Source organism: Thamnophis sirtalis, unplaced genomic scaffold, assembly GCF_051295495.1.
Source record: "Thamnophis sirtalis isolate CommonGarterSnake01/CBP01778 unplaced genomic scaffold, rThaSir2_p1.2 scaffold_4, whole genome shotgun sequence".
Classification (NCBI taxonomy): domain Eukaryota; kingdom Metazoa; phylum Chordata; class Lepidosauria; order Squamata; family Natricidae; genus Thamnophis; species Thamnophis sirtalis.
In genome coordinates this window covers 84,553,549-84,580,655 of record NW_028261384.1, presented here as the reverse complement: position 1 = coordinate 84,580,655, position 27,107 = coordinate 84,553,549, and the positions used below count along the sequence as shown (strand labels likewise).

The window sequence follows — 27,107 nt, the reverse complement described above, 5'->3', positions numbered from 1 at the left end:
GACCTGAGGGGCCTTTGCCCAGGTTCACCTGGTGCACCAGTTGCGGCCCTATCTGGATTGGGAGGCATGTCACATGGTCACTCACGCCCTTGTTACCTCGAGGCTTGACTACTGTAACACGCTCTACATGGGGCTGCCCCTGAAAAGTGTTCGGAGACTACAACTAGTCCAGAATGCAGCCGCGCGAGCGATATTGGGTGTACTAAGGTACACCCACATCACACCTATCCTCCGTGAGCTGCACTGGCTTCCTATTGGTCTCCGGGCGCAATTCAAGGTGCTGGTCATTACCTTTAAAGCCCTACATGGCATAGTACCCGGATATCTGCGAGACCGTCTTCTGCCACATACTTCCCAACGACCGATAAGATCGCACAGGGTGGGCCTTCTCCGGGTGCCGTCAGCCAGACAATGTCAGCTGGCAACCACCCGGGGGAGGGTCTTCTCTGTAGCCGCTCCGACCCTCTGGAATAAACTGCCCCCAGAGATCCGGACCCTACCCACTCTTATGGCCTTCCGAAAGGCTATTAAGACCTGGCTATTCTGGCAAGCCCCGGGCTGTTGAACTCATGACTGAGTTCCAGCCATGATTAGACTGGGTGTATGTTGTGGTCTTTTTTAATCTATGTTTCTGTGTTTTTAATTTTTCTATTTTTTAAATGTATTGTTGTAAGCCGCCCAGAGTCCTTTGGGATTGGGCGGCCTATAAATTCATTAAACATTCAAACATTCATACATTATACTACCTTTTCTCTTTTCTTATAGTATTTCTTACACTCTTTTAAAATCGAATTTGTATTCAATATTCTTTTCCCTTTTAATGTGAAATTATATTTCTTTTTATAAAATTAAGACCAAGGGTAAAATATAATGTGGTCTACTCATTTTGTGGGGGAGTGGAGCCTGACGTGAGTCCCAGAAAACAAGACATTCAACAAAGCAGGCCTGCGGCCTGCATTTGAAAAGGGACCTAATCCTTTCCTCAAGATCAGAGGACCATCTTTTTAAGACTCACTTGGATCTGAGGGCCGAAGGGTCATATAAGTCCTCTCCCGGGGTTATCCTACCCTCAATATAATTTTTGCCCGTTGATTTCTGTTGCCTGAATAATCCCTTAGCATTCTTTTGTATATCACAAGTTTTATTACGTTGAATGAAAAATACTAATCAATTGAACCGCTGCAAAAGTACGAGGCGTTATTCCCAGCCTTCCACCCCTCAGAAAGTCCAAAGCTAAGTTACCGAAGACGTTCAAAGGCACCACTCTTTGTCTAGGAACAAGGTTTGGGGTAGGTGGATTGGGGGGGGGGGGAGGGTATGGCTATATGCAAGTTCGACGGCAGCTTCTGAAAATAGACTCCCAGCCCTGCTTCGCGCCCAGTTAGTCAACCCGCTTTCCGACTTTTCCACCCGCCCTTTCCATTACAGCCAGCAATCTAGAGGCGCTGGGAAGGAGGCTAATAAAGGTAGGTAGGCTCCGACGAAGCGTACATCTCCCAGGAGACAAACGAGCAGACGCCGTCTTTGGAGGGGCTCGCCACAGAGGTGGCGGGTCCACCGGGAGAAGGGCGGCGGCGGCGGCGGCATGGCCTGGGAGACAATCCCAGAGCCGTGATGTCAAAAAGCTTCCCGTGACGTCGGGCTTGCTGTCTGGCGGCACCTTCCCTTGGTAAGCGCTCAGTGCCGGGTCCGGAGAAAACCAGCAAACAGCACCTTTCTGCTGCTGCCGTGTTACCAACTACATGCGGGAATACAGCGAGTGTTGAAAGCATGGGGAAGAATAAAGGTGAGTGACACACGTGGAGAGCCCGCGGGAAGAATTGGACTACTAATGTACGAGCAAGAGAGGTCCAAGAATATTACCACCAAAAAGGACCTCTGAGTTATACAGAATTCTCTGAGTTATAGAATGCGACTTGGTGTACTGGCGAAGTGTTCAAATATGAATCCGAACACAACTTGAAAGCCGATTTCAGTCAACCCAGTAATTATCTGGGTCATTCATTTACCAGTTTCACATACTCAAACTTCATTATGTTTGAACCAAAATTAGTTAACTCAGATTTTCTTTCTGAGGATAGTAGTTGTGAAGCTAAAAGGGGGTGAGGAGAAGCTGACATACTCTGACCTTTTATCCTCTTAAGAAAACCTTTTATAATTAGCAAAAATGAAGCAGCTACAGAAAAACTGTAAATTTCTCTGGTGCTTTGGATCAGTCTAAGTCCACTGATCCAGAAAGTCCACTTAGAAAGCTGGGAAGTAAATCTGAACAGATAAATACAAACAAAATCATTCTAAAGAGAAAACAATTATGAGGTTGATGGAGAAAGCACAAATACAAAGTTTTGAGATCTCCAGATCATTTTATTCAGAACATGTCAGAAAAGTTTGATTGGCTGACATCCAGTATTCCCTCCTTCAGTTTTGTATTCTCTACTAATAAATCATTTATGAGACATTAATAGCTAAATGGAATATTATGCTCACAAAGTACATTTTAGGAATTGAGAAAGTCATGGCTATCAGTCATGACTATATGGCCATCATATAAAGTCATGGCAACCAGCTATTGCAATGCTGTGAATATATATATATGTGTGTGTGTGTGTGTGTGTGTATGTGTTTGTGTTCACAAGACAACATTCCTGTTGTTCTGAGACTTGACTAAGGTTCCTGAAACAAGAAATAAATTGTAAGCACTCTTGTGCATCCTTTGTAGTCTAAAATTAGTCCTGGCCTTCTAATCTTGCTCCCTGCACTGATTCAACCATAATATATTAGAAGAACATAAAACATTTCTCTAATGATTCACTTGTAAGGAAATCAAATCTGATTCCTGCACATTAATGGTGGTTATGTTATGATGATGGAGAATTCTGAGAGTTAAAATCCCAAAACATTAGGAGGAGCAAAAAGGAAGACAGATTTATGTCTTCTGTGAAGTAACTCTATAGAGGGAGGAAACCTTTGAGGGAACTTATTGGTGATAGCGTGCTAGCTTATTTTTTCCTTGGTTATGTAAGTCTTGGTTTCAAAAATTAGAATAAGCTAACAATGGCAACTTGAAAAAATCAGTCTACATTCCAATACCAAAAAATTAACGGTGAACACCATACCATAAGCTTAATTTTACATGCTAGCAAAATAGCCGGATTAGAGCCTTTCATAGAAAAACAGATGCCAGATATTCAAGCTAAAGCAAAAGACATTATTGCTGATGCATTCTAGATAATTGAGACAGTCAAAGTATGCCAAAAAGAAATCATTATGTGCTTCATTGATTATAGAAAAGTTTTCAATTATGTTGATCATGTCAACTGTGAAAAGTACTCAGCAAAATGGGAATGTCAGAACATCTCATAGTGCTCATGAGAAGTTTACAACAGTGGAACCTCTGGTCATGAATGCTTCTGACCACAACCAAATTGGGTTCTGACCAAAAAAATCACAATTGTCTCCTAAAATCCTTTATCAGAAGTCACAAATAAACATCTAATATGGTGGATTACAGAAAAATATGCTAAGAAAGCTGGTTACTAAAGACAACCAGAAAGAACTAAAGATTGTAATTAAAGGAGAATACACTGTAATATAGAATGGAGAAAGATTTGGCAGAATTCAAGGATATTTAGCAACAATATACTGAGAACATTTTTATTACTTTCAGATGGGTTCAAAATTGGAGATAGAAAAGAATACAACTGAGAATCCAGGCTGCTTTGAATATGGATTTTAAAATGTACAAGAATAATAGTGGAAAAGAACTTATACAAGATTCACAAATGAAACTGATTGATATTTTAATAGCTAACAAGGGATGTGTTAGATACTGGCGTCAGCTATAATGGTTTCCACCAAGGTCCTCTGTTCCAGCGGGAACAGAGGTTTAATTTTATTGGTTGAAGGGTCTGACAGCTCCCTATAAAAGGGTTGCTATCAGACTCAACCTTCACTGGTTTGTACATAGTTGCTACTGAGTTAATAAAGAGCTGTTGTTACCGTTAGCCTGTGTGTGCCTTTCCATTACCCAATCTAACAGGATGCACAAATAATAATTCATAAGAGTGTTTGGATTTCAGGTCAGAAGAATGACTTGGAGATATATTATATATATTATATATTATATATATATTATTTTGGACTTGAAAGGGATGTTATCTCAAGGAGTTCTTGACAGAAGATAGAAAATTAAAAGAAAGTATTTTTGGGGACATTACTTAAAAAGACTAAACATCATATCTTTAAAATGTACAAAGAAAAAATTATTTATTTAACCATAGTTGAAATGTATATTATATTTTTCTTTGACTAGCTTAATGGTTTATTTCTTAACTAGGACTAAAGTATGAGGCTTTAAAATTTCTTTATAGTATTATGAAGAAGAAAGGTTTTTTGTTGTATTTTAAGAGAACGTGGTAAGCTAAGATATTCTGACAGATGAATAGAAAATGAAAAGAAATTATTTTGTGGATCATTGATCAGATTCAATTTCAACATTTTGTTATTTTTGGTAGATTTTAAAGAATTATTTTTGAAACTTTAAAAATGAGGCTTTAAAGATTTGTTTACAGATAGATTTTAATAGAAAAAATATATAAATATTATATAAATGAAGAGTAAGAAACTATTACTATAAGAAGTGTGTGTGCATGTGTATTGTTTTTGTAGCTTTTGCTGATTAAATGATGAGGCTTTATTATTTACTAATAGATAAAAGATGAACTATGGTGGGATCGACATTTTATAGAAGGTGATGTGAATGAAATTGTACTTGTCTTGATGAAGGGGGAAGTAAAATACAGACGCACACAAACACAACCTTTTGTTCTTTTACATATTTTCCTCCTTTCACATACCCCTTTTCTTTTTTATATATTTTTTGTATTTATCTTAGTTTGTATTAGTTTTTTACATTATTATCCATTATTTATATTTTATTTTTAAACCAGTAAAATAATTTCTAAAAGAATCTGACTTAATGGCACATAGTAAGTACCGTATTTATCGGCGTATAACACGCAGTTTTAAAACTAAAATTGCAAGCTTAAACCCTGCCTGCGTGTTATACGCCGATACTGCGTGTTATACGCCGGGTCCACTGTTCCCTCTAAGGTGCGCGGCCGCGCGGCCGCGCACATGGCAAGAAACCCCCGCGCAGAGGTTTCTAACTCCCGCGCAGAGGTTTCTTTCAAAGCAAACGTGGGGAAGTCCTTTGCAGGCAGCTAGAACTGGCTGCCTGCAAAGGACCTCCCGAAACTTGTTTCAGCGGCAGCTCTCAGCCTGGCGGCAGCGTCACACAGACTGTGGAAGGAGGGGGAGGAGGAGGGAACCAAAGAGAGCTTTTACCGAGTCTGCGCCCCACAGCCAGGACCGTCCTGGCGCCTCCAGCCGCGTTTCTTCCTGCAAAGCCCTTCGGGCAACCCGAGAGTTCCGCTTGACGCCAGAAGGGCTTTGCAGGAAGAAACGCGGCGTTTCTTCCTGCAAAGCCCTTCTGGCGCCAAAAGGAACTCTCGGGTTGCCCGAAGGGCTTTGCGGGGAAGAAACGCGGCTTGAGGCGCAAGGACGGTCCTGGCTGTGGGGCGCAGACTCGGTAAAAGCCTCTCTTTGGTTCCCTCCTCCTCCTCCTCCTCCTCCTCCTCCTCCTCCTCCTCCTCCTCCTTCTTTCTGGAGCCCCTTCCTCATAGATTTGGTACCAAAGCAATGGCGGTGAGGAAGTTGTGTCTTTTGGATTTTGCACTGTTGTCTTTTCAATGGTTCTCAGACTGGTTGAACCTTTAGCAGCTGGGGTGATATTCTTTACTGTTAAGGTTACAATTGGATGTGTTGGACAAATCTTAAAAGATGAAACTTTTATTAAAACGTTTGACTTAACTAAAAACGTCTTCCTTTTTCTTCTTCTTCTTAAATATGATTTATTTATTTATTTTTACTTCAGAAGTTTGATGACCGTTGTACAAACTAATCCAACCTAAATGTAGAGGAGGAGAAGAAGGGGGGGGATTTAAAAAGAGCAGAGGAAAAAGAAAAGAAAGCATGAAGAAAACATAAAGAAAGGGATGGGAGGGAGGGAAGGAAGGAAGGCACTTTATGTTGAAACAGAAAATATTATATAAGGAAGAAAATGGAAATAACTTTTTGCTCAAAGAGGTGTTTTTTCATTTCATATTTGCCTTTTAAGAGGAGTTAATGTTATAATTCATGTTCTAATGTTATAAATTTTAATCCAACATTAAGTTCCGAGCTTCCAAGTCATTTATTTTTAATGAAAAAAATTTTTACTCAAATTTTTGTGTTAAAATGGGGGATGCGTGTTATACGCCGGTGCGTGTTATACGCCGATAAATACGGTAGTTTATAGGATATATATGAATGGCTTTTTAAAAATCACATGACTGAACTATCTTTGTCCTGCATTTTTCAATACTATAGGAAGCATAGTGCTTCTTCTCATGACTATTTAACTGTGTCCTATTATTTAACCGTCCTATTTTTGAAATGTCCCATTCATAAATAGACAACTGTAAAACTATTTATTAATAGTTGGCCTTTCAACTCCGACGGACCTTGGATGAAGCAGATTATCTGGATCCCTTTCAGTCAGGTTTCAGGCCTGGTTACGGCACCAAAACTGCTTTGGTTGCCCTGATCGATGATCTCTGGCGGGCCAGGGATAGAGGACATTCCTCTATCCTAGTGCTTCTTGATCTCTCAGCGGCCTTCGATACCATCGACCATGGTATCCTTCTGCGATGGTTATGGGAGGTGGGAGTGGGAGGCACCATCTTACGGTGGTTCTCCTCCTACCTCTTGGACAGGTCGCAGTCGGTGTTGGTTGGAGGACAGAGATTGACCCCTAGGTCCCTCAAATATGGGGTGCCGCAGGGTTCGGTCCTGTCCCCCCTCCTATTTAATATCTATATGAAGCCGCTGGGTGAGATCATATGCCAGCACCGGATCAAATATCATCAATATGCGGACGATACTCAATTGTATCTGTCCGCCCCGTGCCAACTCAGCGAAGCAGTGGAAATGATGTGCCAGTGCCTGGAGGCTGTCAGGGTCTGGATGGGAGTGAACAAGTTTGCACTCAATCCAGACAAGACCGAGTGGCTGTTGATGTTGCCTCCCAAGGATAGTCCAGACATTCCACCTCTTAGCCTGGGGGTGTGTGTGAAATCATACACCCCTCAGAGAGGGCCCGCAATTTGGGTGTCCTCCTGGACCAGCAGCTGACGTTAGAACACCATCTGTCAGCTGTGACCAGGGGGGCTTTTGCCTAGGTTCGCCTGGTGCACCAGTTGCAGCCCTACCTGGACCAGGAGGCACTTTGAATGGTCACTCATGCCCTCGTCACCTCAAGACTGGATTACTGTAACACGCTCTACATGGGGCTGCCCCTGAAGAGTGTTTGAAGACTGCAGTTGGTCCAGAATGAAGTGGCGCGAGCGATACTGGGTGTACCTAGATACACCCATGTTACACCCATTCTCCACGAGCTGCACTGACTCCCTATTGGTCTCCAAACGCGCTTCAAGGTGCTAGTCGTTACTTTTAAAGCCCTACATCGTTTAGGACCTGGCTACCTGAGAGACCGCCTCTCCTGCCATATACCTCCCAACGACCAACAAGATCTCACAGGTTGGGCCTCCTCCGGGTGCCATCGACCGGACAATGCCGGCTGGCGGCCCCCCGGGGGAGGGCCTTCTCTGTAGCTGCGCCGGCCCTGTGGAACGATCTACCCGTAGAGATCCGGACCCTTACCACTCTCCCGGCCTTCCGTAAAGCCACCAGGACCTGGCTGTTCCGGCAGGCCTGGGGCTGTTGATCAATGTCCAGCCCCACTTAGACAGAATGGATGGTGTGTAATTTTAACAATTGTATTTTTACCTTTAAATTTTTAAATGCTTTTTTATCTTGTCTGTAAGCCGCCCAGAGTTCCAAGGGAGTGGGTGGCATACAAATTTTATTAAATTTCAAATTTCAAATTTTTGTATGTTAGATCTGTCACCATTTGGATATTTTTTATGATGTGTGAGTGTAATGTGTGCCAGGAAATGTAGTATTTTATTACTATTTTAAAAAGTTCATCTTTGGGATCAGATGAATGCTCTTAGAATCTTTATGTTTCTGGCACTCGTACAAAATGTCTACTTTTATTTTTCCTTTTTATGACCTGGGATGGTTGCTTAATGAAATGCAGATCAAAAAATGTTTTCCTAAAATTGTTTTCCATCTGTTTTATAGGCAGTTGGAGAAAATTTTTCTGTTGTGCTGTTCCACCTGAAACTCAGTCCTCAACTTGGTAAGATCCATCCTTCTTTAATAGTCAATGGTACTTTTTAGAAGTTTGCCTCAGTCATTCATATTGTTACAGTATAATACTGGACTACATAATAGTCCACTATATGAATACATTGTATATGTAGATATACTTTTTCTCTTGTTTGGCTCTCAAAAAAAATGCTTATGAGATAAATCTAATGTGAAAGATAATTTTAAAAAATCATTTGAATCAAGATCAAAACACAGGAATTGGAAGCATTCACCAAAAATATCAACTCTGTGGACAGATACATCAAACTCACGTGGGAAGATGTTAAGGAAAATAGTCTAGACTTCCTGGACTATTAAGGAAGACAGAAGCCTTAGCATTGAAGTTTACAGAAAACCTACACACAGAGATATTTACATTTTGATTCTTACCACCCTTTGGAGCACAAAATGGGAGTTATCAGAATTCTATACCTTTGAGCTGAAGGCAATAGCAATAGCAATAGCAATAGTTAGACTTATATACCGCTTCATAGGGCTTTCAGCCCTCTCTTAGCGGTTTACAGAGTCAGCATATTGCCCCCAACCACAATCTGGGTCCTCATTTTACCCACCTCGGAAGGATGGAAGGCTGAGTCAACCTTGAGCCTAGTGGGATTTGAACAGCCGAACTGCTGAACTGCAGTCAGCTGAAGTGGCCTGCAGTGCTGCATTTAACCACTGCGCCATCTCGGCCTGCCTACCAGCAAAGAAGAGAAAGAAAAAGAACTAAAAGACATCAAGGAAGCCCTTAGAACATGTGGCTATCCCAAGTGGCCTTCATCAAATCCCCCAAAAGACCCAGCAGAAGCTCTTTCCTTAACAGACAGAAAAGAGAAAAATAAATGAAGCAATGTTGTCAGTCCATTCAGAAATATCTGACGTATGTATGTATGTATGTATGTATGTATGTATGTATGTATGTGTTCTGACCCCCCCTTCTCCGTCCCGGAATGAAAGCCAAAAGCCACGTAACTAAAAAGGTTTCTTTTAATCAGTCCAAGCTCTTGTTGGCTACAAGCCCAAATAAACAAAGATAATAGCTCCGGCAGAAAGTCCTATAACTCACACCAAAATGCAAACCCGACTTCTCTTATCTCAAACCCACTTATCCAAGTTGGCTTCTCTCGGTTTGTGAACGCGAACAAGAACAATCACTAAAACAGGAACAGAACGTTTACGTCTGCAACCAGGGTGTGGCACCAGCAGTCTCTTTATACTCAGAAGAGGATCCCAATGAGCAACAGCTGCTCGCAATCATCTCCTGTAAGTACTCAGTTGTTCCTTCCGTCGAGTAACCCTTCGACGGAGTGCATCTTGTGACAACTCCCAAGTGTTTCCCTGAACACTCCCTCTGATCCAATGCTCTGCCGCCACCTGGTGGCCAACTCCTGCCGGGCCACAACATGTATGTATGTATGTATATATGTATGTGTATATGTGTATATATATATGTGTGTGTATTATATTTTTCCCTTGTAGTGAACTCTCTTCATAGTTCCTGTCTGCTTGATTCTCTTCCCTTCTTTTTATTCCCCTTCCTTTTTTGTTTGTTTGTTTGAACACACTCCTCCCCTTTACATTTTCCCTGTGCCACTGTTAGACCCAGTGAAATCATTTATTTGTTTATTGTTTCCCTTGCCTTTTATTACTTTTCTATGTTATGGCTCTCTTTTCTGCTTCCTTCCATTTTAATATCTAGCCTATCGACTTTTTTCAACTTTAATGATTCACGCATTTTTTTTAAAAAATTCGCATATTTCTTCAAATTCCCACTGCTCCATAATGCCCTGTTTATAATTTGCTATTTTTCCCTCTTTAAATTATATCTCAATTCTTTACAATTTAAAGCCCACAATTTCTTCTTGTTTACAACTATAATCCAGTTCAAATGTTCCTATTTAAAAAGAAGAGGAAAGGAATTTTCTTCTTCCTTCCATTCTTGTAAAAGGGCATAGTCAAACAGCTCATGCTAAATCCAAAGTTCCAAGATTCTCACCATTCCAATTCCATTTCCCTTCAAGATCAGCTTTTTAGGTTTCGTTTTCTTTGTTTCTGCCAGATGACACTTTCTTCTTTCTGGTAGGTGGCTCTGCTTCTCGTTTTTTTCAGTCAGATGTCAGAAATGTAGATTTTAACTCCCTGAGAACACAAAATGCAAATTTTAACAAAGGAGTGGCAAAGTTTCTTCTTTGGTTTTAAAGCGTGTTAAAACAAAACCACTTCCCTTCATTGTGATGGTTTATCTGCAGTTCTGCTCTTTCTGCAGTTCTGCCCTTCTGCTCTTTCTGTGAAGCTTCCATGGAGTTTACAGTTTAACAATTAGCCACTATTAGAAGCAAGGTCTTTCCAGGTTTCAAATTCAACAGAATTTTTATATTGGTAAGGTATCCAATCATTCATTCGGTTCCGCCTCCCAAGCTACAAAAACACACCGTTCTCCTTGGGCTTTGATGTTTTTAAATCACCATCTTATTTCTTTTTCCACACAGTTCCCAATTTATCCGTTTATGCTATTTTACGCTTAAATTATCTACTGATTCCAACTTTACGCTTATTGTATCAGTGGATTTTAAATCTTCTCATCCAGTCTCGTTACTTTGTCCGACCATCGCTCATGCTTAGCCCAATTACCCCAACTTTGTGGCAGACATTTTACAATGCCTGCTGCCTCCACCACTGGATCAGAGAGCTAGTGTCATTCCTCTTGGCTGTTCAAGACACAGCTCTTTCTTTACCTTCTATATAAGAAGGTTCTGTTCCAAACTGTGGAAAATAAATTATAGATTAACAATGTCAGCATCATATCAAATGAATCTGTACAAAATGTTTCATAGATGGCATCTGCCGCCAGCAAGATTGGCAAAAATGTTTCCAAATATGTCTCCAGTTCCAAACTGTGGAAAATAAATTATAGATTAACAATGTCAGCATCATATAAAATGAATCTGTACAAAATGTTTCATAGATGGCATCTGCCGCCAGCAAGATTGGCAAAAATGTTTCCAAATATGTCTCCAGAAAGTTGGAAATGCAAAGAGGCACAGGGATCTTATTATCACATGTGGTGGACCGACATGTCCATCAGCAAAAAAATATTGGGCAAAGATAAAAAAAAGTGGCTAGAGGAGATGGTAAGACAACAAATAGACCTCAACCCAAAACTATTTTTATTAGGCATACTAACAGAGAAATATAATAAAAGAATTCAGTATTTAATGTTACATGTAATAACAATGGCTAGAATCACGTATGCCCAAAATTGAAAAAACGGAAGCATACCTACAGAGGAAATGGTAATAAAGAAAATATTAGAATGCACCAAAATGGACAGTTTAACAATGGAAATTAAAGACAAAGGAGAAATAGAGTATTATGTATTATGGGACCTATGGTACAATTGGTTAGATAATAGATGCAAAGATTAGAAAATGAATGGTGAAAGATGATTAATAAACCAGAAATAAATACAGTATAAAGTTATATAGAAGAATATGTATTGTAAGCAATATCACTACCAGAATGTACAAAAGTGTAAATTAAAATATAGGTAAAGATAATATAGGTAAAGATACGCGTGCTAGTAGTTTCCGCTCTAGGGGCAGTGCTCATCTCAGTTTCTAAGTCGAAGAGCCAACGCTGTCCAAAGACATATCCAAGGTCATGTGATCGGCATAATTAAATGCCAAAGGTGCACGGAGTGCTGTTACCTTCCCACCAAAGTGGCCCTTATTTTTCTATTTATATTTTTACATGCTTTCGAACTGCTAGGTTGGCAGAAGCTGGGATGTGAGGTCACTCCGTTATATAGAATGATAAATGTATAGAGAACTATGTTAGAACTATAGAAACACTAGGTAAGTATGTCGTATAATATCAAATTCATTTATTTTTTTATTTTTTTATGTTGAATATTGTATGAATAAGAGAAAAATGGACATAATGAGGATATATAACATCATGTATATTTTAAAAAGTACTGATACAACCAGTATATCACTGTTGTAAAGTTGAAATTGAGATATAAAATAAAGAAAAACGTACAATTAAAATATTTTTTTTAAAAAGATGAGATTGCTTAGAAAAAACTGAAAATTTTTGTGTCTTATGTATTTCAGCATTAATATTATTGCGGCTGATCACTTCAAATCTTCTACAGAGTTGTCTGAGACAGATCTGGAGCTAGACCAGCATGAGGTAATCCACTAAAGAAGCTAGCTTTTACAGTGTTTTCCTCCAAATTGAAAATAGGCAGGTTATGAAATCACTACAATTGGGAAAACATTGTGATAATGTCTGTTTGGTGCTTTTTATACTTAAAACTTATGACAATGGCTTATTGATGACTACTTTCTGCTTTTTATATTTAAAAAACACAGCAACATCCATTTCAATAATGTCTCTTTTTAAAGTTTGAAAGTGGATACTATTGATAAATTGATCCCCAAATGGTTCTGGCAACATGTTGCTTTCATTCATTCATTCATTCATTCATTCATTCATTAGAAAATTATTTTTTTTCCTCTCCTGCCTAGCTAATTAGTGGTTTCTATGGTATGAGAAAAGGGAAGAGAAGAATAAATATAAACCTTCCTTTGGAATAACTACCCTATTTTCAGAGTATAAGATGGACCTTTTTTCCTCAAAAAAGAGGCTGAAAATCAGGGTGCGTCTTATACACTGAATACAGCATTTTTGCTTCCCGAAATGCCACCCCCTTCACCAAAATGGCTGTGCATAGCTTTTAGAAGGCTTTCAGAGAGTTCCTGGAGGCTGGGGAGGGCAGAAATGAACAAAAAACAGCCAGCAGCTTCCTAAAGGCTATCCATGCCCTTTTTTGGACAAAAAAATAGGCCCATTTATGTGAAAAACGGGCTGTTTTTTTGCTCGTTCCCCCCCCCCCCCCCAGCACTCTACAGCCTCCTATTTTTGAAAAAAATAGGTCCCTTTTCTGGAGGTTTGCAGAATGCAAAAACTTTTTTTTCTCTTCAAAACCTTGCTCCAATGCGTCTTTTACTCCGAAAAATACGGTATTTCTTTATTACTCACTTTATTTACTCACTTCAGTATTTTATTTTCTCTTATAGACATAGAAATATAGTTCTCAAATTTGGGAGATGTACTAGGCTGAATGAATATTTCCCAAACTTAAATACATTTATTGAAGCTTTCTTTTGCTGGCGATGAATAGTTTCTTAGGCGTTGAAACAAAACAATATATGAAGTGTCAGATTTTGTGGAGATTGGTAATTGGGGAACTATCTTCCTTTTTAAACTTTATCACTGAGTAATTGACATGTTTTCATGAAAATCTGCATATGATTTTTTTTTCTTTACCTAGGCAAGTTTAGTTTTGGGATAATTTTTCAACAGTGCGCATCATCATCATCATCATTAGATCCTTTGCAGAGCACTTTGGGCAGCAAGTGTTTTCCAGGGTTTCTATCATTTGCAGCATTTTTGGCATCATTGCAAGGGACATTAATAATTTTAAGATCTTCCTTAAATGTTTGGCACCCTATTATCTGAGGCTGGTCTTATTTCCTCTTTTTCCCGAGAAGCATCCAAAGTAGTGCAATTTTTTTTAATAAAAAGTTTTTTTTATTTTTTTCATTTTCATAACAAATAACCACATGTATACTGTTACATAACCAACATTATTAAATATTTACATCAATTTGTCTTACCATCAACCCCCAAAAACGATTATTTGCTCTTCTGCTTTCCTTATACCATATCTTTACCTTATCCATCACTTTCTTCTCCCTCTCTCCTCCCCCTCCCTACCTCCTTTCTTCCCTCTGTCATTCTTCTCTTCTGTACTTCCCTTTCCTCTCCTTCTCTCTCCCCTTTCCACTCCTTCTTTCTCTCTTCCTTTTCTCCCCCCGCCCTCTCTCCTAAGCCTCTCTTCTTCCCTTACCTCTCTTCTCTCTTCCACACTCTTCATCTCATTTACTTGGTGTATTCCAGCCTGTGAGCAAGCTCCATTTTATGTTGATGGTATTTATAATTCCATTTCAATAAACATCTTTAATTTTAACATATATCTTCCTCCTTTTTTTGAAAGAAAAAAAGTATACATATATAGCAATTACGTTTTTAAATCTACCCACCCCACCTTGCAATTTATTTTTGGCTGGAATGTGGACTTGGTTACAGTTCCCAGCTATTCTCCTCGGTACCTGTTTTAGGGCTGTTAGTTGTTGTTGATTGTGTATTATTGGATCGTCTCTTGTTCTGTTCAGCACCTTGTCGTGTATTGATTTTTTAATGAACTTTACATGGACTTCCCTTGGGAGATTGTTCTTTTTTGCATAGTTTGTCTGGATTCTATATGTCTCATCAATCACTTGCCATCTCATCCTTTCCTATTCCCAAAGCCTTTGCCATAAGGTCTGCCATCATGTCTGGTAAATCCTTGCCTTTTTCTTCCTTTACATTCTGAAACCATAGAAATTGGGCCGCTTTCTCCGATTCTAACGTGAAGACTGTTAACTCAAGTTCTTTGTTTGCCTGGATTAGCCTAGAATTCAGCTCCTCCAGTTTTTCCCCTCATTCTCCAATTTTCCTTCTATTACATTTATTCTTTGTTCATGTTTATTGATCTGTTCCTGGAACTTCTCAAATTTATCATCCATCTTCTGCATCCTCTCCTTTAGTTCTCCAGTATCATTTCTTATTTCTTTAATATCCTTTCTCAGTTCTTCATGATTTTTAGCCATTGCCTCTTGCATACCTGTAATATCACTGGATGCTCCTTAGTTGAATTGGATCTTTTTCTCTGGAGTATATCCTCCGAAGATCTTTGGTTCAAAGGACTGGCACCCACTAGAGACGGCTGGGATTCTGGCTTCCTCCCCATGCCTATTTTTGTTAGATTTGTAGCGCTTGTCTTTTTTGGGAAAAATTGGATTCCTAATTTAGTTATTTTCTTTTAAGGTATACTGGGGGGAGAAGGGGGGAATTCCAGATTTCGCCAGTAGATGTCACTCTTCCACAAGCTAACCAGATACAAACTAACAAGATACAGACTTGACAAAATGCACTGCCATAAATCAGCTTTTCCCCCTTCTGTTTAGCATTTATAATTCTCCATTCTTCATTGCCTTCCTCTTGCTTTTAACCTTGTCCTATAATATAACAGTAGTGCTAACACTTATAATAATATTGATTATTTATATCACCATATATTTGCATTCTCTATTTTCTATTTTGGCTTCTGTTTTCTAGCCACTTATAAATTTTATTCCATATTTTATAAAAATCCGATTCGTCTCTATCTTTTAGTTCTATTGTCATTTTGTCCATCTCTGCACATTCGAGTACTTTTCTAATTATTGTTTCATCTGTGAGTGTATTATTTTTCCCCCAGTTTTGTGCGAAAGCAATCCTGGCTGCAGTGAGTTTGTGTATGATTATGTATTGAGATTGTTTATCCATTTTTTGTCTACTAGTCCTAATAAGAATGCTTCTGGTTTCAGTTCTATTTTTCGCTCTGTAATTTCTCCCAACCATTTCCGAATTTTACACTAGTATTTCCTTATGATGGGGCATGTCCACCACATATGGTAAAATATTCCAGACTTGTGGCTACATCTCCAACATTTGGGGGATACATTTTGGTACATTTTGGGCAATTTCGCTGGAGGCAATTGCCATCTATAAAACATTTTATAGAGGTTTTCTTTGTAAGCTATTGCTGTTGTAAATTTATAATTTCTTTCCCATAATTTATCCCATTTTTCTAACTCTACATTATGGCCAAAATTTCTTCCCCAGTTAATCATTGTCTCCTTTACCATCTCTTCCTCCATTTTATATCTTAAAAGAAAATTATATAATCTAGTAATCCCGTTCCTAATAATATTTTATCTAATTCCATTTGTTTCTCGTGTATTCTGTATTGTTCCTGATCTTTACAATAATACAATAACAGAGTTGGAAGGGACCTTGGAAGTCTTCTAGTCCAACCCCCTGCCTAGGCAGGAAACCCTATACTGTTTTAGACAGATGGTTATCCAACATCTTCTTAAAGACTTGCAGTGTTGGGGCATTCACAACTTCTGGAGGCAAACTGTTCCATTGATTAATTGTTCTAATTGTCAGGAAATTTCTCCTCAGTTCTAAGTTGCTTCTCTCCTTGATTAGTTTCCACCCATTGCTTCTTGTTCTACACTCTGGTGCTTTGGAGAATAGTTTGACTTCCTCTTCTTTGTGGCAACCCCTGAGATATTGGAACACTGCTATCATGTCTCCCCTAGTCCTTCTTTCTCTTAAACTAGACATACTCAGTTCCTGCAACCGTTCTTCATATGTTTTAGTCTCCAGTCCCCTAATCATCTTTGTTGCTCTTCTCTGCATTCTTTCCAGAGTCTCCACATCTTTTCTACAACGTGGCGACCAGAACTGAATGCAGTATTCCAAGTGTGGCCTTAGCAAGGCAATATAAAGTGGTATTAACACTTCACGTGATCTTGATTCTATTCCTCTATTTATGCAGCCTAGAACTGTGTTGGCTTTTTTGGCAGCTGCTGCACACGGCTGGCTCATATTTAAATGGTTGTCCACTAGGACTCCAAGATCCCTTTCATACTTACTACTATTGAGCAAGGTACCACCTATACCAGTGATGGGCAACCTTTTTGGCGTGGTGTGTCAAAAATCGGCAAAAAATCGAGCATAATTCGCGTTGTGTGTCACTTCGACAAAAACATAATTTTGCGCAATTTATAGTTGCTGCTAATGGCGCTCACAGTTCCCGTTGGCACTCCGCTGTTCCCTGCTGTGGTGCGGTCGTAACCGACAGTCCCAGGAGTAGGCTCTCTGTGCCGGCCTGACTGGAGAGAGGCGCGCACTGTTCCCGCGCTCCTCTCCTGCGGGTCCTCCCTCGCCGCGCTGATGACGTGTGTGCGCACGGCACGCACGCCTTACCAGCAGCCCCTGCACTCAGAAAGGGGCGGCGGCGATACAGTAAGTGAGTGTGGGCGGGGGAGATCACACGTGTCCCCCCCCGTTCCTCCAGCACAGATTCTTTCATCCTCAGCAGCCGTGCAGGAGCCGAGGATGAATCGCATGAAATCCTGTGCGTGTCACCCCAAATGGCTACGCGTGTCAGCACTGACACGTGTGTCATAGGTTCGCCATCACTGGCCTATACTGTACCTGTGCATTTTGTTTTTGTTGCCTAAATGTAGAACCTTACTCTTTTCACCATTGAATTTCATTTTATTAGATAGTATCCAATGTTCAAGTTTGTCAAGATCCTTCTGTATCTTTAGCCTCTCTTCTGGAGTGGTTGGCCAGCTTGGTGTCATCTGCAAATTTCATGAGTTCCCCATTTATTCCCTTATCTAAATCATTGATGAAGATGTTGAAGAGTACTGGGCCTAAAACAAAGCCTTGGGGTACTCCACTGTATACTTCCCTCCATGAAGATGCAGTTCCATTGAGGACTACACGTTGAGTGCAGTTGATCAGCCAGTTACAAATCCATCTGGTGGTGTCTAACCCACATTCTTCTACTTTATCTAGTAGTAGATTATGGTCTACCTTATCAAATGCCTTACTGAAGTCCAAGTAAACTATATTGATGGCATTCCTCTGATCCACTAATTTCGTCACATTATCAAAGAATGCAATAAGATTAGTCTGACATGATCTGTTTTGACAAACCCATGTTGGCTTTTGGCTATTACTTTGTTTGCTTCTAGGTGTTCGCTAATTCGTTGCTTGATTATTTTTTCCAGAATCTTTCCTGGTATTTAGGTCAGGCTGATAGGTCTGTAGTTTTCTGGATCTATTTTTTCCCCCTTTTTTGAAGATGGGAACCACATCAGCTCTTTTCCAGTCCTCTGGTAGTTCCCCAGTGTTCCAGGATCTCTGAAAGATATAATTCAGTGGTTCTGAGATCTCGTCTGCCAGTTCCTTCAGAACCCTGGGGTGTAATCCATCCGGTCCTGGTGATTTGAACTCATCTAGGGTAGACAGGTGCTCACTTACCATTTTCTTCCCTATTTCAATTTGTGTTCCTAATCTGATTTTTGTGGTGCTGTTTTTGATAGGTTGGACTGTTTTATCCCTTTGTGTAAAGACAGATGCAAAACATGAGTTAGATGTTCTGCTTTCTCCCTGTTGCTTGTCACCTTCTTGCCACTTTCTCCTAGCAATGGACCAATTGTTTCCTTAACTTTTTTCTTGTTTTTAACATGTTGGAAGAAGCTTTTTTTGTTAATTTTCACTTTTACTTTTGTGGCAAGCCTTTCTTTATTGTGAGCCTTAGCTTTCCTCACTTTCAGGCTCGGGCTATTTGCTGATATTCTGCCTTAGTTATGTCCCCCTCTTTCCACTTTTTATACTTTTTTTTTTTTTTTGTCTTTCAATTTGTCAGAGAGTTCTTTATGCAGCCATGCTGGTTTCTTTTGGGAGCTTTTATTTTTCTTCTTCATTGGTATTGTGCTAGACTGGGCTTTTGTAATCTCATTTTTCAAAATTTCCCAAGCTTCTTGAGTTGTTTTCCCCTTGAGGATTCTCATCCATGGTATTTTTCCCAAGCTCTAAGTTTATTGAAATTAGCTCTCTTTAAATCCAAGACTCTAGTTTGACTTTGTTCTACAACTTGTGTTTGCATAATGTTGCATTCCAATATTGCATGGTCACTTGCCCCCAGGGTTCCTGTGACTTCAACACCTTCTATCATTTCCTCTCTGTTAGTGAGAATTAAGTCCAATATGGCTGGTGGCCTTCCAGCTTCAGCGTACCTTGGAGGAAGCTAACTATCTTGACCCCTTCCAGTCTGGCTTCAGGCCCGGTTACAGCACAGAAACCGCTTTGGTCGCATTGACCGATGATCTCTGGAGAGCCAGAGATGGAGGCCATGCGTCCATCCTGGTTCTCCTTGACCTCTCAGCGGCTTTCGATACCATCGACCATGGTATCCTTCTGCGACGACTGCGGGAGGTGGGGGTGGGCGGCACTGTTTTACAGTGGTTCTCCTCCTACCTCTCGGACAGGTCGCAGTTGGTGTTGGTGGGGGGGGAGAGATTGTCCCCGAGGCCCCTAACTTATGGGGTGCCGCAGGGCTCGGTCTTGTCCCCCCCTGCTATTCAACATATACATGAAACCGCTGGGCGAGATCATTCGGAGGCACGGGATTAAGTACCACCAAAATTGAATCAACCAATAACCTCGGGGGAAATCCTGCAGGTAATTAAGCAATTAAAGTCAGGGAAAGCACCAGGTACAGATGGCTTGACAGCGGTTTACTATAAAAACTTACAGTTAGAAATGGTAGAACCTCTTAGAGAATTATTTAATATGATTCAAACGGAAGGTAAAGTCCCTCCATCTTGGAAGACAGCGTTTATATCTTTGATACCCAAAGAAGATCAAGATACTACTCAACCCAAAAATTATAGACCTATTTCATTACTGAATGTAGATTATAAAATTTTTACTAAAATATTAGCAAATAGGTTAATGTTGGTCATTCAACAATTGATACATACGGACCAAACAGGTTTTATACAAGGGAGACAGATGAAAAGTAATGTTAGATTAATTATTAATGCATTAGAATATTTGGGAAAGAACAACCAGATCCCTGCTGCGTTTATATTTTTGGATGCTGAGAAGGCCTTTGATCGAGTTAACTGGCAATTTCTGCTGAAGATACTGCAAAAAATGCAGATAGGAGACAATTTTTTACAGTCAATTAAAGCAATATACCAACAGCCAACAGCACAAATCATAGTCAATGGAAGTTTAACAGACTCTTTTCAAATTGGAAAAGGTACAAGACAGGGCTGTCCTTTGTCCCCATTATTGTTTATTATAACTTTGGAAGTATTGTTGAATAAAATACGGGGCTTGGATGGTTTAAAAGGGATCAAGATTAGGCAGCAAGAATATAGAGTCCGCGCTTTTGCGGATGATTTGGTCATAATATTGGAACAACCGCAGGAATCCAGTATGGTTTTAATGAATACGATTAATCAATATGGTCAAGTGTCGGGCTTTAAAATAAACTTAGGAAAAACCAAAATATTAGCTATAAATATGAATATTAAACAAAAGGAAGAATTAGGAGTGATGCTAGGATGTGAGGTAGTTAAAAAAGTCAAATATCTTGGAGTTAACATTTTAACTTCAAATGGGAAATTATATAAGCATAATTATGAACCACTTTGGCATAGCATACAGACAGAGATGAAAAAATGGGAGAAATTGCACTTATCTTTGCTGGGTAGGATAGCGGCAGTGAAAATGAACATTTTACCAAAATTTTTATTTCTTTTCCAAATGTTACCTATACTTAAAAAAGATGCGAACCTTTTAGAATGGCAGAAGGGTATCAACAAATTTGTGTGGGCAGGAAAGAAGCCGAGGGTAAAGATGAAAATAATGCAAGATGTACGTGAGAGAGGAGGATTGAAACTACCTAATTTAAAACTATATTATGATGCAGTGGCATTATCTGTAATTAGTGATTGGACTCATTTAACCAATGATAGAATATTGAATATTGAGGGACACGATTTGGTATTTGGTTGGCATGCTTACCTGTTATTCAACAAAAAATTGGATAAGAATTTTAAAAGTCATATTTTAAGAAATGCTTTATTGCGGGTTTGGAAGAAATACCAATATAAATTAAATGACAAGATACCCATGTGGGCAATTCCTAGACACGCAATTGAAAATATGAATACAGCACAAAAACAGGACAGAATTACTTACAGACAGCTTCTTACCTCGGAAAGGGGGGTATTACAATTAAAATCTTTAGAGATATTAAAAGAGGAGAAGGTAGTTCAAACATGGTTCCAGTATGGGCAATTACAGGCTAGGTGGAAAATAGATCAAAAAATTGGTTTTATCCAAGTTGAGGATAATCTGTTTAAACAAATAAGAGATCAAAGCTTAATGCATATAAAGAGGATATATAATGTACTAATACAGATGGATTCGGAAACAGAATTAGTTAAAGATTGTATGATAAAATGGGCTCAAAATATTGAGGAACCAATAATGTTGGATACATGGGAAAGAATCTGGGTAAGAAATGTGAAATTTACACAAGCTCAAAATCTGAGAGAAAATTTTTACAAGATGTTCTATAGATGGCATTTAGATCCTAAAAAGTTGGCTTCTATGTATCCGAATGTACAGCCTAAATGTTGGAGGTGTGGTTCTCTCGATGCTACATATTATCATATATGGTGGACCTGCCAAAAGGTTAAGGCATTTTGGATAAAAATATGGTGGGTCATGCAAAATGTTTTTAAAAGAAGGATAAAGTTTATTCCTCAGTTATTTTTACTAGGTATATGTACTGACTTTACAGTGGTAGAGACCAATTTGATTCTGCACCTGATAACTGCAGCAAGACTGTTGGTGGCGCAATATTGGAAGAAGGAAGACTTGCCTACAATCCAAGAATGGACATTGAAAGTAACAAACTTAGCCGAGATGGCTAAAATATCGGCATATCTCAAAGATCATTCAAATGAGATATATAAACGAGACTGGGAAAAAATGGATTGACTATATACAAAATAAATACGGGACTAAGAAATTCCAGTTAGCCTATACTTAAGATCAGAAATGATTTAAACTGTTAAAAGTCAGTTCAGTAAGAAGAAGCTAAGGTCAATCTAGAATGTCATTAATTTCTTTATTTCTTTTTTCTCAATAGATTTTAGACTGTGTTAGTTAAAAATCCATACCGTGTACGGGTTCTGGGAAGTCGGGGGGGGGGGAAGGAGGAGGGGGGTGGGGGGTGGAGGGAGGGAGGGGCACACACAACAAAAAAAAATTGTACTTCAATGTCTTAATGATTGACAAATGATGACATATTTGTGTTTTTTTTTTAAAAGAAAAATAAAAAGTTCTGTTTAAAAAAAAAAAAGTACCACCAATACGCGGACGATACACAGTTGTATCTGTCCGCCCCGTGCCAACTCAATGAAGCGGTGGACGTGATGAACCGGGGCCTTGAGGCTGTTAAAGACTGGATGAGAGCTAACAAACTGGTGCTCAACCCGGAAAAGACCGAGTGGCTGTTGTGTTTTCCTCCCAAAAATTCGGCTAATGTTCCATCAATCAGGCTGGGGGGGCAAAATTTATACCCCTCAGACAGGGTCCGCAACTTGGGAGTTCTCCTGGACCCACAGCTGAGTTTTGACCATCATTTGTCAGCTGTGACCAGGGGGGCATTTGCCCAGGTTCGCCTGGTGCGCCAGTTGCGGCCCTACCTGAACCGGGAGGCCCTCACAACAGTCACTCGAGCCCTTGTGATCTCTAGGCTGGAATACTGCAATGTGCTCTACATGGGGCTGCCCTTGAAGAGCATCCGGCGACTTCAGCTAGTCCGGAATGCGGCCACGCGAGTGATCGTGGGCGCACCACGGTTCGCCCACATAACACCGATCCTCCGTGAGCTGCGCTGGCTACCTGTTGATCGTCGGGTGCACTTCAAGGTCCTACTTACCACCTATAAAGCGCTCCATGGTAGTGGATCTGGCTATTTGAGAGACCACCTTCTGCCAATTACCTCCCTGCGTCCCATCAGATCGCACAGGGTAGGCCTCCTCCGAATTCCATCCGCCAGTCAGTGCTGACTGGCGACTATGCGGAGGAGAGCCTTCTCAGTTGCAGCTCCGACGCTATGGAACAATCTCCCCGTGGAGATCCGCACCCTCACCACCGTCCAGGCCTTCCGCACGGCCCTCAAGATCTGGCTATCCCGTCAGGCCTGGGGATAGGATTTACTCTCACCCCGCCCGAATGTTGAGTGAATGTTGTGTTTTATGGTTAATTTTTTACTCACGTTTTTCTTTTATGTCTTGTCTTGCACTCCCTTCCCTCACTATTGTAAGCCGCCCTAAGTCCCCTCAGGGAAAAGGGTGGCCTATAAATGTTCAATAAATAAATAAAATAAAATAAATGATTCCCTTGTTCCCTTCTCTACTTTTTGGGAAACAAAGTTGTCTGCTAAGTTTATTAGGAACCTGTTAGATCTTCTACTTGGTGCAGAGTTTGTTTCCCAGTTGTTGTCGGGGTAGTTAAAATCTCCCATTACTATTGTGGTGTGCTTCCTAATACCTTAGTTAACTGACTAGCAAAAAGTTCATCTACTTCCTCTGCTTGGTTGGGTGGCCTTGTAGTATAGACCTTTGGCAATGTCATTTCCCCCCAACCTTTAATATTGACCCAAATGCATTCAAGATAATTCTCATCATTGTTGTGCTCTATTTCTGTAGAGATGTAGATCTTTTTTGAATCTTGTTTTAATTTGTAAATAGGGCCACCATTCCATATTTATTCCTTGTATTTTCAGATCTTGTATTGATTTTAGTTCTCCTTTTTCATCTAAGAGTTCTGCATAACTTACCATTTTGCTGAGATCTATAGTATTCGGATATGTCATTGCCTCCATCGTTGATAGCCAGATTGGAATTTTCACATAATGGTTTTATTTTTTATTTTTCCCCAGACCATAAATAGGGCACCCTTACTATTTGTCTCTGGAAGTAGGAATGAGATTTATTCTTTACCTCCCAGAGGAAGCCATGCCAGCCTAGTTGGAGATCATGGCCTTCTAGCATAAGAATTCCTTTATTTTTTAGTTGAATCCAGTCTTTGAGCCATGTCAGGGCTGCCGCCTGATAGTAAAGTTCCCAGTCTGGGAGGCCAAAGCTCCCTTTGTTTCTAATATCTTGTAGAAGTTTGTATTTAATATGCGTTTTTTTCCTGACCAGATGAATTTGGATACCATTTTATTTAGTTGTTCGAAAAAAGTTTTCTCTAATTTAATTTAATTTAATTGTTTGGAAAAGATAAAGTAGTTTTGGTAATACATTCATTTTAATTGTTGATATTCTGCCAATTAGTGATATCTGTAGTTTAGTCCAATTATCCAAATCTTTTTGTATTTGTTGTAGCAATTTATTGTAGTTATTTTTTATTGTAACACATTTTGCTGATAACCATATTCCCAAATATTTAATGTTCTTGGCCCTCAAAATTCCCAGTTTCTCCTCCAGTTCTTTATTTTGTCTTTTGGTTAAATTCTTAGTTAATATTTCAGTTTTCTCTTTATTTATTTTAAGCTCTGCTTAACGAATTGGTTTATGTCTTGTAATATATTAGTCCAGTTTTAGGGGTTCCTCTATGTTAAATGCTAGATCGTCCACAAAGGTCTGCACTTTGTATTCCTGTGTTCTAATTTTCAATCCCTTTATGTCCTGTCTAATTTGTAACATGTCTCTATTGAGAGGATAAATAACAGGGATAGAAGGCAACCCTGTCTTACCCTTTTCGTTAAGCTGAAACTTTCTGATGCTTCCCCATTTAGTATTATTTTTGCCCTCTGGCTAGAATATATTGCTCTGATCATCCCAATAAATTTCTCTCCAAAGTTAATTACTGCTAGTTGATTTATATGAAAATCCCAATTCAGGTTATCAAATGCTTTTTGTGCATCAATAAATATCAATGCTGCTTGTTTTCCTGAGTGTATCTCTTAGTATCCTAATATGTCCATTATCGTTTGTATATATTTTTTATATGTCTGTTGGGTAGAAATCCATTTTGGTCTGGGTGTATGATTCCATTTAGTATATTTTTAATTCTTTCTACCATTAGTGTCATAAATATTTTATAATCAGCATTTAGCAGCGAGATTGGCCTATAATTTTAGATCTTTTGTGTTTCAGTTTTGTCTTTGGGAATTAATGTTAATTAATTAATTAACATTTTGACTAACATTTTGACTAAAATCCATCCAGGATTTTGGTGTCTTAGCTTGTTCCAGTACTTCATTATACATTTCTAATAATATGTTCTCTAATGGTTTTTGCAATTCTTTATAAAGTTCTGCTGGAATTCCGTCCAGCCCCGGGGTTTGTTATTTTTTTGTTTTTGAATTGCCCTTTTTAATTCCAGCCTCGTTATTCTCTAATTTAGTGTTTCCTTTGTTATTTCCGGTAAGGTTGGAAGATTCCTTTTCTGTGGGTATCCTTTAATATCCTCCTCTTCTATTTTCTCTCGGCTACACAGTATTTGAAAGTATCTTATTGCTATGCTTTCCCCCTCTTCCTTTTGGTAGTATATCACTCCTTCTTCATCCTCTAGTTGCTTATTAATTTCTTTTCTTTTTCTTTTTTAGTTTATAGGTTAGCTATCTCTCTGGTTTGTTGGCATTTTTGAAATAATTTTGTCTACTTGTTCTAATTTTCTGGGCCATTTCTTCTTGTGTAATTAAATTTAATCTATGTTGAATTATTTCTTTTTCTTCTTTAACTTCCTGGTTTTGAAGTTCTTTCTGGATTTTATATTCTAATTTCCCCAGTTTCTCCTGGAGCTCTATATATCGTTTCTTTTTATCTTTGTTTCTTCTTATTGTATATGCTATCGTAATGCCACGCACATAGGCTTTGAATGGTTGTCTGTTCGTTTCAGTTTTCCTTTAGGAAAAACACTAATTCTATTGAATATAGTTCTTTTCTTTCACAACCCTTTGATTCATGGTCCATCTCTTTTTCCTTTTTGCCTCTCCTTTCGATTTGATTGTTAATGGGTTATAGTCTGCCCACATATTTGGTATTATTTTTACTTCCTCTACATCCTTCTCCATTTCCAGGTCCATCCATACCATGTCAATCCTGGACCATGGGGGTTTGAAAAGAATGGGTATTGACTCTTCTGTGGGTTGATTTCTCTCTAGACATCTTTTAGATTTAATTCTCGGGCCATTTCGAAGAATGCATTTGGTAGTGTTCTCCTTTCATAATATTTTTATTATCTGTTTTATAGTCTTTCTTTGGGTCTATCACCACATTGAAATCCCCTAATAAACATATGTTGTCCAGTTCCAGTTCTGCAATCTGCTTATGTAATTTACTAGTAGTATTCTTTCTGGTTTGTGATTGGTGCATATATGACTGCAATTAGTACTCTTTTTTGTTTTATTGATACTTCAGTTAGTAATGTTCTTCCCTCTTCATCCACATATACCTGTTTAGATTTTACCAGTCTTTATATATACTGCAATTCCTCTTTTCTTTGTTTTGGCCAAGGCCTGATGTAATTTCCCTAACTTCGGAGATTCCAAGATACTACCATTTCCTTTTTTAATATGAACTTCCTATAGGCATGTGATGCCCATGATTTGTTTTTAGAGTTTAGAAATTGTTTGTCTTCTTTTTATAGGTAAATTTAGTCCATTTAGATTGACTGATATTAATTTCACTCCTTCATCCTGTTACTTATTTGTCGCCTTTGTTCCTCTACTTGGTTTTGTTTCCCTTTGGTTTCTTGTCCTTATGCCTTCTCTTTCTTGAAATTCTCTTTCAGTCGTCTCTCTCACTTCTTGGTCTAATCCTTTTTTCTCCATCTTCTGCTCCTCTTGGCTTTTGGTTTTGAACTCCTCTCTACTATCTGATTCTCCCTCTATGTATTGTTCATAGAATTTCTGCGCTTTTTCTGTGGTGTCAATCCTTATTTTCTTATCTTGCCAGGATATTAAAATGCCTTCCAGTATCAACCAGCAGAACATTATTTTATATTTTATCAGTTGTGCATAGAGAAATTGGTAGTTCCTTCTTTGCTCTCTGATTCTCTTTGGTATCTGTTTGAGGGTTATGACTTCTTATAGACCAACAGTTCATCCCTCGTTCTTTTAAAGATTTCATCTCTGACAGCTTTTTTTGCAAACTTATATGTATTTGACGGGGTAACCTATGTCTTCATGCATAATTAGTATGCACTTGTAGATTTCATCAATATTATTCCTCAGT

At 39.1% G+C, this 27,107-nt stretch overlaps 1 protein-coding gene across 3 annotated transcripts in view; it reads left to right on the top strand.

Annotated features, from left to right (window-relative positions):
- The first annotated feature begins 1,680 nt into the window (after nucleotides 1–1,680).
- LOC106554926 (UDP-glucuronosyltransferase 2A1-like) overlaps nucleotides 1,681–27,107 on the top strand; it is a 71,819-nt gene continuing 46,392 nt past the window's right edge. For 2 of the 3 annotated variants that reach the window (XM_087713238.1, XM_087713237.1), the window contains exons 1-3: nucleotides 1,681–1,786; nucleotides 8,245–8,302; nucleotides 12,429–12,507. In XM_087713238.1, the coding sequence (XP_087569364.1) occupies nucleotides 1,771–1,786; nucleotides 8,245–8,302; nucleotides 12,429–12,507 (153 nt within the window). In that variant the 5' untranslated portion in view covers nucleotides 1,681–1,770. Of the gene's footprint in view, nucleotides 1,787–8,244; nucleotides 8,303–12,428; nucleotides 12,508–27,107 lie in introns of those variants that run through there. The other variant, XM_087713239.1, reaches the window with a different exon arrangement.